Source organism: Peromyscus leucopus, chromosome 8b (assembly GCF_004664715.2).
Source record: "Peromyscus leucopus breed LL Stock chromosome 8b, UCI_PerLeu_2.1, whole genome shotgun sequence".
Taxonomy (NCBI): domain Eukaryota; kingdom Metazoa; phylum Chordata; class Mammalia; order Rodentia; family Cricetidae; genus Peromyscus; species Peromyscus leucopus.
Window position 1 is genome coordinate 40,848,008 of NC_051086.1, and position 13,462 is coordinate 40,861,469.

At 50.8% G+C, this 13,462-nt stretch overlaps 1 protein-coding gene and 2 non-coding genes across 3 annotated transcripts; 1 reads left to right on the forward strand and 2 right to left on the reverse strand.

Annotated features, from left to right (window-relative positions):
- Positions 1-1,043: 1,043 nt before the first annotated feature.
- Trnae-cuc lies at positions 1,044-1,115 on the reverse strand. The gene has a single exon. It is a non-coding gene; the product is annotated as a tRNA-Glu (tRNA).
- A 223-nt stretch (positions 1,116-1,338) lies between these two features.
- On the reverse strand, positions 1,339-1,444 carry Trnal-caa. Its single transcript has 2 exons — positions 1,407-1,444; positions 1,339-1,384 (listed from the first exon to the last, which is right to left on the reverse strand). It is a non-coding gene; the product is annotated as a tRNA-Leu (tRNA).
- A 4,049-nt stretch (positions 1,445-5,493) lies between these two features.
- Positions 5,494-12,881, forward strand: Znf692 (zinc finger protein 692). The gene is given in 12 exon segments (XM_028861127.2): positions 5,494-5,657; positions 5,981-6,168; positions 6,383-6,414; positions 6,979-7,242; positions 7,661-7,709; positions 7,801-7,933; positions 8,242-8,456; positions 8,544-8,621; positions 8,701-8,779; positions 9,814-9,928; positions 12,213-12,312; positions 12,424-12,881. Coding segments are annotated over 11 exon segments (1,608 nt in total). The 5' UTR covers positions 5,494-5,657; positions 5,981-5,992; the 3' UTR covers positions 12,791-12,881.
- Positions 12,882-13,462: the final 581 nt, after the last annotated feature.

Sequence of the window (13,462 nt, forward strand, 5' to 3'; positions counted from 1 at the left end):
TGGCTTGGTTTTGACTAAAGTTTTGCACTAAAATCACAAAGAATGTAAGAGGACATGCTAATGTCAATGTTCTTAGGTGTCTGTGTGAAGTAGCAGTATGCAGCTTTCAAATGGTAGGACGGGGAGATGGACACTTGTGGATTATCTATCTATCTATCTATCTATCTATCTAGATAGATATCTTTTTATTATCTGCCAATCACCTATCATTTAACTATCATTCTTTTATCATTTTATTATATTATTATTATTATTATATATTTGGTTTTTCGAGACAGGGTTTCTTTGTGTAGCCCTGGCCATCCTGGAACTCGCTCTGTAGACCAGGCTGACCTCGAACTCAGAGATTCACCCCCCTCTGCTTCTGCCTTCCAAGTGGTGGGATTAAAGGCATGCACCACCACCGCCCGGCTCATTTGATTTATTTTATTATTCATTTCTCATTTAGCTATTATTCATTTGCTAATCGATCTGTTCATGTATCATATCTATCTGTCTGTCTATCTGTCTATCTATCTTTCTATCATCTATCTTCTGTTTGCCTATCATCTGTCTATGAATAATCTATCATCTGTCTACCTATCATTTATATGTTTGTCTATCTATCTTCAATAATCTATCAGAGAGGCAAAGAATGTGACAAAATATTGACCAGCGTTGACTCAAAGAGAACACCAGTGTCCGCAGCACTGTTTGAATTATTTCTATTTATTTTCTAACTAGAAGGCAAACGCTGGCGGAGCAGCTGCTGTGGGGCCGCCCTGGGGGGGTGTAGCAAGGGGATTCGGATGGGAGAAGGGGAGGGTGGGGTTGCGGGTGCGGTGTGCTGCTTTGGTTTGGTCTGAATCCACTGTATTTCAGAGTCAATGCCTGGCTGACTTGTTTGCTGGTGTTCACAACCTCAGTACGGTTCTCTGTTAAAACAGAAAGTTAGTGAACTCGATTTCACTTTTATTTCTTCAGTGAAGTTATTTAGTTTGGCTTTTCCTAAATAGTGGGGACTTTCGGAAAATAAGGTACAAAACAAAAGCAAAAAGAAACACTTCCCTGACCGGGAATCGAACCCGGGCCGCGGCGGTGAGAGCGCCGAATCCTAACCACTAGACCACCAGGGAAGGCATGCTAGTGCACCTCTAGCGGCACTACACTAGGTGACGACAGGGGTGACGAGCAACTACAGTCACACCAGGAAACCGGCAACTAGGCAACCTGGCGACTCGTCGCCCTGGAGGACCCGACAACGCCTGCAGCTGAGAAAATCTTAGAAGGAAGGGACCGGCTCCTGAGCGGAGGAAAATTAAAAAAAAAAAAAATAGTAACACACGAGAAAAAGGCATGTGTCAGAAGTGGGATTCGAACCCACGCCTCCATCCGGAGACCAGAATACCCGTAGGGAAGGTTGTCGCCTTGAGTCTGGCGCCTTAGACCACTCGGCCATCCTGACACCCTGGAAACTTCCTCCTTTCTGCTTCTCCTCAAGCCTGTGCTATGCGTGCGTGCTGCTACGTACAGTCACTCTACAATGTCCCTCCCAGCTGGCTCCAGCGCCCAACAGTGAGCTGCACGCTGTCGCCGCCTGTAGACCCAGAAACGCAATGCCGGGAGAGACGCAGGCGGCTTGGAGTGGCGGCCGCGGACCGAGCTGTCACCCTTGTTCGCCTGCAAAAGCAGCCAGCGATCGGGATACAACCGGAGACCAGACTGGGAGCTCCGGGCTTCCCTCTGAGCGACCTGGGTTAGGTGAGGGTCGCTCCAGCAGCGGCGACACAACTCGGAGTGCTTTAGCTTGCAAAGCGAGGCTCAGGACCTCCCTGGGGAACAGTCCTGGACCAGCCGGCGGATGGCTGAGTGCCTTCCTCCCAGACCACCCGTCGTCCCCTTCCTCCCCTCCCCCCACTTCTTAGTCCACGCAACCCCAAAACTTCCCTTTGCCCTGGTGACCTGATGAGGGAGATAATCAGTATAGCTATTCAACCTGCGAGAAAAGCACCACGACCACCACCACGACCACCACGACCACCACGACCACCACCACCACCACCACCACCACCACAACAACAACAACAAAAACTACCACCAACAAAACCACACAAGCCTATGAAAGGCAGAGGGGTCACTGCTGGGGAAGATCTCATTAAAACAATTTCCTTTTGAAAAACTGTTCTTCAAAAACTAATATACACAGACAGGATGTAGCCAACAATCCCGTTACTCTGAGGTGGAGGCAGTGGGATTGGTTCAAGGTTATCATCCTCAGCTGTACAGTGAGTTCCGGAAACGTGAGACCTTGCTTTAAAAACGAAATGAAGCAAAACACTAACACACGACCCATTCAATCATGAGTTTTATATATAGACATTCTATTCAATTAATGAATGATGCTAAGGAAAAACATCCTGCCCTTGTTCAAATGGAGAGGAAGATTATTCTATTCAGACTATCGCAGAAGCAGAGAGAAAGAGATTTTCTCTAATAAAACTAGCAAAGACAGCTGGGGTTTGTAGCTAGGGAAATGGTGGCCTGCATGAGTGAAACTTTTTTTTTTCTTCCCGAGACATGGTTTCTCTGTTTAACAGCCCTAGCTCTATCCTGGAACTAGCTCTGTAGACCAGACAGGCCTCAGACTCACAGAGATCCGCCTGCCTCTGCCTCCACCAATGCCGGCCGGGTGGAAAGTTCTTAAGAGCAGATGTCAAGGGCAAGGGAATTCCCACTAAACAGGCCCTATGGAATTCTTCCAAAAACCAAGCCAAAGACTTGGACATCAAAGGTGAGGGGTGCTGAACTTGACAGTGACAGAAGGCTGTCTCTCGGAGCAGGAGTGAGGGAGTTCTCCATGCATGAATCCAGGAGGGTGGCTAATGCCAGATTCAGTTGGGGGGTAAGGTCCAGGCCCTGTCAATCAAGGGCTCAGAGGAGCTTAACTAAAAGTTGGTTAATGATGGATCTGTAGGACACTAAAACCACACTGAAGAAGAGTTTGAAGAGATTTTAAAAAGTAACCAGTGTACCCAAATTAGTGGGCAGATAAGTAGATACATGGTGTAAGGAGATTGCTTATAGATTCAGGTGAGTTCATGTCCTCATTGTATGCAATAAGTGATGCTTGACTTTGAAGCTGTCTTTTTTGTTTGTTTTTGTTTTTAGAGACAGGGTTTCTCTGTGTAGCCTTGGCTGTCCTGGAACTAGCTTTTCAAACCAGGCTGGCCTCAAAGTCATAGAGATCCTCCTGCCTCTGCCTCCCCAGTGCTGGGATTAAAGGTCAGTGCCACCACCACCAGGCAAAACTTTTGCTGTTGTTGTTTGTTTGTTTTTTAATGCCAGATCAAAAATTCTTTCTTCTTCTTCTTATTACTATTACTATTATTATTATTATTATTATTATTGAGACAGGGTCTCTCTACATAGCCCTGGATATCCTGGAACTCACTATGCAGATGAGGCTTGTCTTGAACTCAAAGAGATCCTCCTGCCTCTGTCTATCTCCCCAGAGCTGGGATTAACGGTGTGCACCACTGTGTCTGGTGACCATGCCTGGCTGCAAGAGATTAAAAACAACAACAACAACAAAAAAAAACCTTAATTAAAAAAAATGTATATGGGGATGTGTCTGGGTGTGGGTTTGTGGACAGAAGAGCTGGTGCCCTCAGAGACCAGGAGAGAGTGTCGGGTTCCCAGGAGCTAGTTATGAGTGGTAGTCATCTGTCTGATGTGAGTGCATGGAACCAACTCTGGTCTTGTGCAAGAGCAGAAAGCACTTTTAACTACCAAGCCACTCTTCCAGCCCCTTGAAGACAGTCTATTTAAAATTTTTTTGGAGACAGGGTCTCACTCTATAGCTCTGGTTGGTCTAGAACTTGATATGTTACATCAGGCTGGCCTGCAACTCAGAGAGGGCCATTTCCCTCCACCTCCTAGGTGCTGGGATTAAGGTGTGCATCACTGCATGTGGTGATCATCTTTGGAAATAAAAATTAGTGTTTTGTATGTATGTAACATGTGTGGGCATGTGTGCTATGGCTCATGTTTGTGGAGGCCTGAGGGCAACTTTGTGGAGTCCATTTTCCCCTGTCACCCTTATGTAGGTTCTAGGGATTAAACTGAGGCCTCCAGACTTTCCTCCATGAGCCACCTCACAGTCTACGATGAGGGTCTTGTACACCAAAACAAGTCTCCCCAAACATCCATGTTCTAACTACTGGAATCCGTGAAAACTGCTTTCTGTAGCAAACACTTTGCACACAATTGTTTGAAGCACTGAGATGGGTCACCCAAGTGGATTCTGTGTTTGGAAGAGGCAAAGGAAGGCTCAAAGGAGGCCACGTGACCTTGGAGTCAAGAACTGATGTGACATGGTCGGAAGTCAGGGAATGCTGAAGATAGAAAAGGCAGGGAGAAAATTCTCCCCTCCAGCTCTCACTTGACATGTGGCCCTGTCAGCACTTTGGTGCTGGCCTTCTGACCTCCAAAACGGTAAGGAGTGAATTTCTGCAGTTGTGAGCTGTCAAGTGTGTAGTGATTTGCCATAGGAAAGCAGTCAATAGCACAGGTGGCTTGGAGTGAGCACTCCTGCAGCTGCTCATGGTTGATATTTTACCAGGCACTACCCTACATTCTTTGTAAACATGAAGTGTATTAACTCATTTGGAGGGCCAACTAGGCAGTCAAAGGAGTCTGGAATCCAAAGAGGGTAGCCAGAAACATAAACCCGGGGTCATCAATGGGTGACCTAATTAGATCACCCCCAAAGAGCATATCTAAAAGAAAGGCTTGCCAGGGCCTGAGCCTGGAACACTCCACCCTTTGGTAACAGAAGGATCCAAGAGAGAAGAGAAGCCAGTGAGGAGGGAGGAGACCGGGAGTAGGTGAAGTCAGAGAAGAGAGCTGAGGAGAAAGTGAGAGGAACGCAGTAGCAGAGGAGGGAGAGTTAAAGTCTCCTGCAGTCTAGGGCAGAGAGGAAGCAGGATGGGCACCTCATTTAGCAATGCAGAGGTGCAGGCCTGTAATCCTAGCACTTCAGATGTGGAGGCAGGAGTTCAAAGTCACCTTGGCTACATAGGAAGTTGGAGAACAGCCTAGACAACATGAAACTTTGTCTCAAGCAAAACAAAAAACAAAAAAGTGACCTTGGAAAGCCCCGTTGCGGATGCTTGATGGAAATAACTCCATCAGAGCCATTTGTCGATAACGCGAAATGAAAGTCTGCATAGAATCTAGGCCACTTCTTGAAGGAATTTGATAGTAGCAGGTTATGGGCTGCAGCTGGAGGGTGGTCTAGCGGTTCAGAAAGGGCTCTAGTTGACTTCTGGCGACGGATACTGCAGCTCGCCTTTGCTTGGTGGCAATTAAGAGGCAGAGATGCTAGTAGAGAAAGGAGCGTTTACAGCAGGATCCCCTGACAATCCTACAGGACCAGGGCTAACTACAATTCCCGGCAGGCTTTGCGTGGGGCGCACGGAGCGCAAGCGCAGGGCCCTGGCCTCCCGCTGCAAGTCCGGGCTGCAGCGTCGGACGTCAAGGGGGACGGTTTCTTCTTAAAGGAGAAACAGCAGCGGCGCGCGCGCGGTGGGCCCCGGTCTTCTCGCGGCTCTCGGAGGGAGCACGCGGGACCGGGAGGCGCACGCGCAGTCTAGGCGAAGGCGGGTTGGGGTGCGCAGGTAAGACCCTGGTGTGGGCCAGCCTGGTGCCCAGGCAGTGCTGGGCGGGCCTCCCCTGCATTGGAAGCAGTTAAGAGGCCCAGGCGCGGCTGCACGCAGACCCCACCACCCATGGACAAGGAGGACAAGTTTCCCAGTGGAGGTCTCTTGCCCCTGCCTGTGACTTCCGTACCCCGAGTGCCCACCCTGGCTCTAAGAATGAGTGGCTGGATCCGAGAGCCGCCAGTGCTTTGGAGGCAGTGTGGTCGGGTTCCCATTCAGTGCAACTGGAGCTGAGGCTGTGTCTGCACGGCACGCCCCGACGGCACTACGTCCTCTCGCAGGCCCGGGCGCGCATGGCCTCTCCGGTGGCAGATGCATCCCGTCGGCGGCGGGAGAAGCGTAGGCAGCTGGACGCGCGCCGCAGCAAGTGCCGCATCCGCCTGGGCGGCCACATGGAGCAGTGGTGCCTCCTCAAGGAGCGGCTGGGCTTCTCCCTGCATTCACAGCTCGCCAAGTTCCTGTTGGACCGGTTAGGGGCCAGGAGGGACTGGGGTGGGCACCGTGGCAGAGCCCCCGACCTGTTCCTATAGCCTCGGGTGTCTCCTTGGGCTGGGCAGGCTGCTCCTCCCCTCTCAGCCCAGCGAATGGGAGGTCCTTAGGGTTGGCTCCTAAGTGTGTGAGTGCCTGAGTGAAGGTGGTTGGCTTCCTAGGTTCTGAGCTGACCTCAAGCTCTTCTTTGGCAGGTATACTTCTTCAGGATGTGTCCTCTGTGCAGGTAGGTAAAAGGCAACAGGTAGTGGCGGCTCCCAAAAACTTAGGCTCCAAGAGAAGGATCAGAGGCCTTTAATGTGCTGCTGGTGCAGCAGCCTTTGGGAAGGGAGCTTTGTCTCAGGACCTTGGGGCGTGTGTGCATGTGTGCGTGTGTGTGTGTGTGCGTGCGTGCGTGCGTGCGTGCGTGTGTGTGTGTGTGTGTGTGTGTGTGTGTGTGTACTGGAGAAATGGTTGAGTGGTTAAGAGCGGGTGCTGCTCTGGCAGAGGACCCAAGTTCATTTCCTAGCACTCATGGCAGGGGGGCTCGCAACTGCCTATAACTACAGCTGCAGGGAGATCCAACACCTCTGGCCTCCGGGAGCATCTGTATTCGTGTGCACCACTCCCCACCAACACACACACATAAAGCTAATTGAAAATAAGATATTTTTAAAAAGAACACTTTACAAATGATAAACTAGATTTGGGATGAGGTTGCCCATGGGCTTTAGAGGATTGGGATGTCCGGAGTGGCTTTCTGGGTGAGAGGGGTTTCCAGCTTTGCATGACTGCACCATCTTACCTGCAGGTCCAGAGCCTCTGCCCCCAAAGGGTCTGCAGTACCTGGTGCTCCTGTCTCACAGGCACAGCCGGGAGTGCAGCCTCGTGCCTGGGCTTCGGGGGCCAGGAGGTGGAGACGGGGAGCTTGTGTGGGAGTGCTCAGCGGGCCACACATTCTCCTGGGAACCTTCTTTGATTCCTACACCTTCAGAGGTGCCTAAGCAGCACCCCCTCTCACACACTACTGAGAGAACCTGGTGCTCAGAGGCCAGGAGGAAGCAGGAGCCTGAAGGTGAGTAGGGAAAAAAGGGTTGTGGAGAAAGAAAAGAGCTTTCCAATCTTCTTTGGCTTAGAACTGGTTTATAAAGATGATTGTTTTATTTGTTAATTAATCTCTTGGTTGACAGAGGGTCTCATGTAGCCAAGTAGCCTTGAAGACCTGGTCCTCTCTCTACTTCCCAAGTGCTGGAGTTACTAATAATGACCCTTTTGTGCTAGCGAGGAAATCTATCCTCACATGCATTGTTAGGTATAGGGAGCAAAACCGTAGAGTGATGGTATGCTACCTTTGACAGAAACTAGAAATAAGGTTTAAAAGAGAATGCATTTGTAGAAAGTACCACCTAGTAGACCAGGTTACCACTGGGAAGAAACCATCCTCAATCTTTGAGCACAGGCCTCCTTCTCTTACGACCTGCTTCTGCCAACAGGTTTGGAATGTGAGCAGCATGAAAGAACTCAAGAAACCAGGCTGTCCAGGTGAGGATGGGAGGTGAGGGACAGGACAGACCTGCACTGGTAGTGGGGGTGAGGTGGCAGTTTCTCAGGATTGTCTTTCTTGAGCTTGCAGGGGAGTAGAATCCCCATTGGAGAGCTTCCCACCCCCAGGAGAGGAACAGGATGTGGAAGAGGATGAGGATGAGGATGAAGAGCTGCTCAGTGATGCCAGCCCATGGACCTACAGCTCCTCCCCAGATGAGCCAGTTGGGATTGAGGGAGGATGCTGAACAGATTGAGAAAGGGGGGAGGCAGCTGGCACCTTATACTTCAGAGATGTGTCAGCTGGAGGGATGGACTTGTAGGGTGGGCAGGGCAGGTGCTGGGGAAAGTGAATTGTAGGCTTTGAATTGGGAAATGTGGAAAAGGGATGAAGTCAGGCTCTGAGGGACGCTGAGAGCATGAGAGCCTGCCGTGGGAGTTGGGATTTTTTTCCCATTTAGGGTTAGGACTTGGTTAGGGCTGATTGCCCAGAGGGATAATGCCATCCTCCTGCTGCTTCTCTTTCCAGCAGTGAACCGGATGTCCTAAGCCGCCTCCATCCCCTGTCACTCACACCCCTAAGGAGGGAGAGGTCCCGCCAGCACCTGCGACTTTCTCCACCCCTTGTGCTGTTCTTGCCTCTCTGGGTTCCACAGCTGCACTGACAGCAGATGCCGAGGTGCAGCTGGAACTCAGCAGGACCCCCCAGACCTCTGCAGAGCTGCAAATGACCGAGTCTCTGGACAGGTAACCTGATGGCTGAGACAGAGAGGGCAGGGATGTCCTGGAATGTGTCACTCTTGAGGCCCTTGGCTACTTCTTTGCTACCCACAGTTCTGGGAGTCAGGCCCAGTCTGCTCCAAACCCGACCTGGGATGAGGACACTGCCCAGATTGGGCTCAGGAGAATTAGGTAGGACTGGGGCGATGGGACTCTGGGGAGAGTCAGGAGTGAGGCAGAGCAGACAAGAGTCCTCCCATTCTCCCCACAGGAAAGCTGCCAAAAGAGAGCTGATGCCCTGTGACTTCCCTGGCTGTGGAAGGATCTTCTCCAACCGGCAGTATCTGAATGTGAGGGACACAAGTTGAGGCTTGTGTGACCACTGGGGTTGGGGATGGGGGGGGAGGGGAAGGCACCCCTAGGCTGTGGTGTAATATAGCTTAGTTGTAATGCAATGGTCTAGCATGTGCAAGGCAGCATACACAGCTTTTGATGTAGAGGGAAAGGCCAATGCTCACAGTTAGTAAGAGCCTCTGGCCCCAAGTATAGAGAGGGCCAGAGAGATGGTGAGGTGTAGGTGGACAGGATGGACCTGAGAAGGGCATCTGCAGGTCAGATTTGAGCCTTTTATGTAGGAGACTGCAGCAACTGCTGCCATTAACTATGGGAACACAGGATTAGAATGCAGGAGGCATCCAAGAATGCATGATCTAGGACTAGATCACATAAGAAGAACTTGCTCATTGGAAAGTTCAGTTCGAAGCACCATCTGCCAGGTGGGGATGTAGCTCCATGGTAGAGTACCTGCCTGCCATATGCCAGGTCCTGGATCAGAACCCCAAACTGAAAAAAGAAAAACAAGAAAAACCCCCAAAAAACCCAAAAGAACCCTTTTTCCCTCAATAGTGCTCTACTTTGAGAGCCTATGAGGCCTGAGTATTTCCAAAGCAGATTTAGGAGAAAACCCCACATTGGTATATATAAATACAGTAGCCAGGACCTGCAGCACGTACTAATGTGGGTCATCATAGTCACCTAAACTACATTCTGTCCCTGACAGACAAGGTAGGATAAACCATGTGTGTCACTTGGAGTGGCATTCTGTACAGGGACCTCTGTAGACATTGCAGTGACGGTGTGTAAGGAAGTGAGTTGATGGGCATCCAGAGGGGACAGGTGAGGGCAGTTAGTGGTCAGAGTGGGAGGATAGTTGTGCTACTGAGGGCATGGGGGTGGGACAGGATGGTGGCCCAGACAGTGACAGAACTGTGGCGGGGAAACAAGGGTGGAAGAGGAGCTGGCCTGCTCACCCCGCTCAAGTCTGTCTCCCTGGGGAGGCAGCCATGCTCTTGCCTCTTCTCTCTTGTCTGTCACCCATTCTTAGCACCACAAGAAGTACCAGCACATCCACCAGAAGTCATTCTGCTGCCCCGAGCCAGCTTGTGGGAAGTCCTTCAACTTTAAGAAGCATCTGAAGGAGCACGTGAAGCTGCACAGTGGTGAGTACTGGAAGCCCTCAGCTTCCCGGGGAGGGCTGAGTCCCTTAGTCCCTGGGTGCCTATTAGCCCGCCTGCTTGAGCTGGAGATTGTTACTAGGTTCGGAGGAGCCTGACCCTTGTGAAATGTCTACTCTAGTCATGTAGGGCCATGAAGATATGGGAAAGAAGGGGAGGGCGGAGAGCAGGAAGGGCAGTTGCTTCAAGGCATGAGCGAAGCGAGGAACACAGGGCAGCACATGTGGAAAGAATCGATATGTTCCAGGAATGGAGAGGAGGCCTCTAAGGCCATAGTACGGATGATGTGGCTTCTACTTTGGGATGAGACCATTGTGAGGTCTTCCAAGGTGGTAAGATAACTGACTTTCAGAGATGGCTGTAGCAGCTATGTGGAGAATCAGGGGCTGTAGATGAGCAGAGGTGGGTGCACACTGGTGATGGCCTGGGTTTGCCCGTCATAGTTGGTGAGCAGTAGCTGAGGCGCCTATGAGAGTGCAAGAGGGCTGTGTGAGAAGGATGAGTGAGCCACAGATGGGACTGGCAGGGAGAGAGGGTGTCTAAGACAATACCAGCCTGGGCAGCTGGGTAAATGGTGACGAGTCCCTGCAAGCAAGGAAGGGGTTGGTGGGTAGGAATCTGAGTTAATACATGTTAATTCGATGTCAAGATGTGAGTATGGGATTTTTAGCGTGAGCGGAAATCTGTCATGAGCATGGGCAGTGTGCCTGCAGAGAGGGAAGGAGGGAGGTCTGACATGGTACACCTGCCTTCAGAGGGTAGGCCGGGGGTGGGGGTGGGGGTTGGAGGCAAAGAAAGTGGCACTTGAGAAAGCAAGTGTAGAAACTGCTCCAGGAAGGAGGGAGAACAGGTTGACAGAAGCTGCAGGCCAAGGAAGGAGAGGGTACTAGATAACAAGACAGTGTGACAAGACTCTACTCTGGGGATGACAGCCAGAGTAGAGTGTTTTCAAGGCAAGCAGAGCTGAGGAAGTGGGAGATGCTGGAGTTCTGCTGTGCAGATGAGCAGAGGAGTAAGGTCTCATATGGAAGGCTCAAAGCTTAAGGTGCAGAGTGGGAAAGGAAGGCTTACTGACTTTGATGAGAAGAGGTGAATTCTGAGAGACATGTGAAGGCATCTACACACTCATATATATGGGCAGAGGGTACTAAATAACTGCTGGATTTGGGGGGCAAAGAATGGCACCAGGAGTGTTGGAGAGAGCTCTTCAGGATTCTGGGCAGTGGCCACGGCAGAGCCCATCAATGAGAGGAAAGACCATGGGGAGGGTTGAGTATTCATGCCCCATCTTACAGAGGCCAGGGGTTAGGTTGGCCTGAGTTGGACTTTCATCAACCAAGTACTACTAAGAGACAGGGCAGATTGGTAATATGAAAGAAGGCCATAAAGACAGCTGTGAAAATGGGGCTGAAAGGGGAAGGGGCTATGAGAAGGTAGTAGGGACAACGAATTGTGGCCTGGAATCATCAGATTGTCACATTGAACAAGGCACGAGGATCTGGTTGGAGCCAGGATACTTGAAATGTTTGAGGTGGTATGGTGCTTGGTGATGTCTGAGCAGAGTGGAGGATGAAGTGATGAGGAGACAGGAGTACAGTGCTGCCCTGAGATAGCAGATGCAGAGTAGAGGACTTGAAGCCAAAGCTTGTGGTGTGAGGATGGCAAGGTCTCCAGAGAGCTGGTGAGGCAGTCTGAAGGGCACCACAAGAAGCAAGGACAGTGTTGCTGCTGTAGGCATTTAGCTTTAGTGACACAGGAGAAGAACCACAGCAGCTGAGAGCTGTTGATCAGTAATGACGGCGACAGCAAGTGCTGTTGGAGTTAGTACGTTCAGTAAAAGGAAGACTGGCCACTTGCAGACATGGTACTGGGAGTGGCAGGATTCCTGGTTCCAGGGGTATCCTTGAAGCTTGGACTGAAACCCCAACTTCTGACTCCAGGCTTGTATGTGGTTGCTACTTGGTACTTCCTATCCACACAAGGCTCCATCCAACTCCCTATTCATTACTCCTTCCACAAAGATGCAGCCCAAGGCCCCAGATAGGGGCGGTATACCTGTGCCCTAGGAGACGGTTGGAGCTAGGGACTAAAGGTGACGAGAGTGCAATTTTAGATGCCTGTCTATCTCACTTAGTTTTCAGGACCAGTCAGGTACAGGATGTCCAGATGCTTATTAGGACCCAAGACTCCTGAGCCCCAGTACTCACCTTCTGTTCGGGATGGTGGGCTAAAGCCTGAAGATGACTGAATGTTCCTTGTGTGCCTACAGACACCCGGGACTACATCTGTGAATTCTGCGCTCGCTCTTTCCGCACTAGCAGCAACCTTGTCATCCACAGACGAATCCACACAGGAGAGAAGCCCCTGCAGTGAGTGCCAGGGGCCAAGGAGGGAGCTGGTGTCTGGCAGCCAGGAAGTGGGCAGCAGAACCTCCAGGGAGGTGAAGGTGGACCAAGGCTTCTTCCTGTCTCTGGCTGCAGGTGTGAGATATGTGGGTTCACTTGCCGTCAGAAGGCCTCTCTAAACTGGCACCGACGCAAGCATGCAGAGACGGCAGCTGCCCTGCGCTTTCCCTGTGAATTTTGTGGCAAACGCTTTGAGAAGCCAGACAGTGTGGCAGCTCACTGCAGCAAAAGCCACCCAACTCTGCTCCCTGCACTCGAGTCACCTGGCTCTTTGGAGTCTAGTCCCAGCGTCTCTGCCACTGAACCCCTGCAATCTCCTCAGGGGGTTGGCCTCTTTTCCTCTTCTGACTCTAATCTTGCCCCCTCAACAGCCAGCTCTTCACAACCTGGTGAGCTAGACCCTAGGGATGCAGAGAGAACCATGGTGGTCCCCAGGAACTAGGCATTAGGAGTGAAGTTAAGGGTATGGCACAACTGGGCTCCAGATACCTTGTTTTAGCCTTCAAGGAAACAATAAATGGTATTTTATACAAGTGTGGGCAGAACATATGCTTTGGTGCTACAGGTTTAAGAATCTGGGAATCGGGGTTGAGGATTTAGCTCAGTGGTAGAGCACTTGCCTAGCAAGCGCAAGGTCCTGGGTTCGGTCCTCAGCTCTGGAAAAAAAAAAAAAAAAAAGAATCTGGGAATCTTTTGAAAACAGGATGTTAGCTATGCCAGAATATAGCATAAGACGACCCTGCTCACAAGCTCAACTTCTTTCTAGACCTTTCCTGTAGAGTGTAACATCTGCCTTGGTCTAGGGGCAGGCTGGTCCAGGAGGCAGATGACCTCTTGTCTAGCATTTGCCTGTGGTGTGGTGGGCCATGCAGTCTGGCCTTCTGGTATAGAACCAAGTCCTACAGCAAAAGTTTGAACTAGTTTATAGTGGATGAGTTTTTGACAGGTAACTGGACTGTAGATCATGCATGACTTGTCAAGGAGTTAATTCTTTGATAAGTTCATAGCTGAAGGCCTATTAAGTAGCGAGGCCACAATCCTGGGGAAATGCCTTGTAGGGTAATCTTGTTCCTGTATACTTCCCATATTTCCTTGCCCTGAAGTGGGTGGCCTC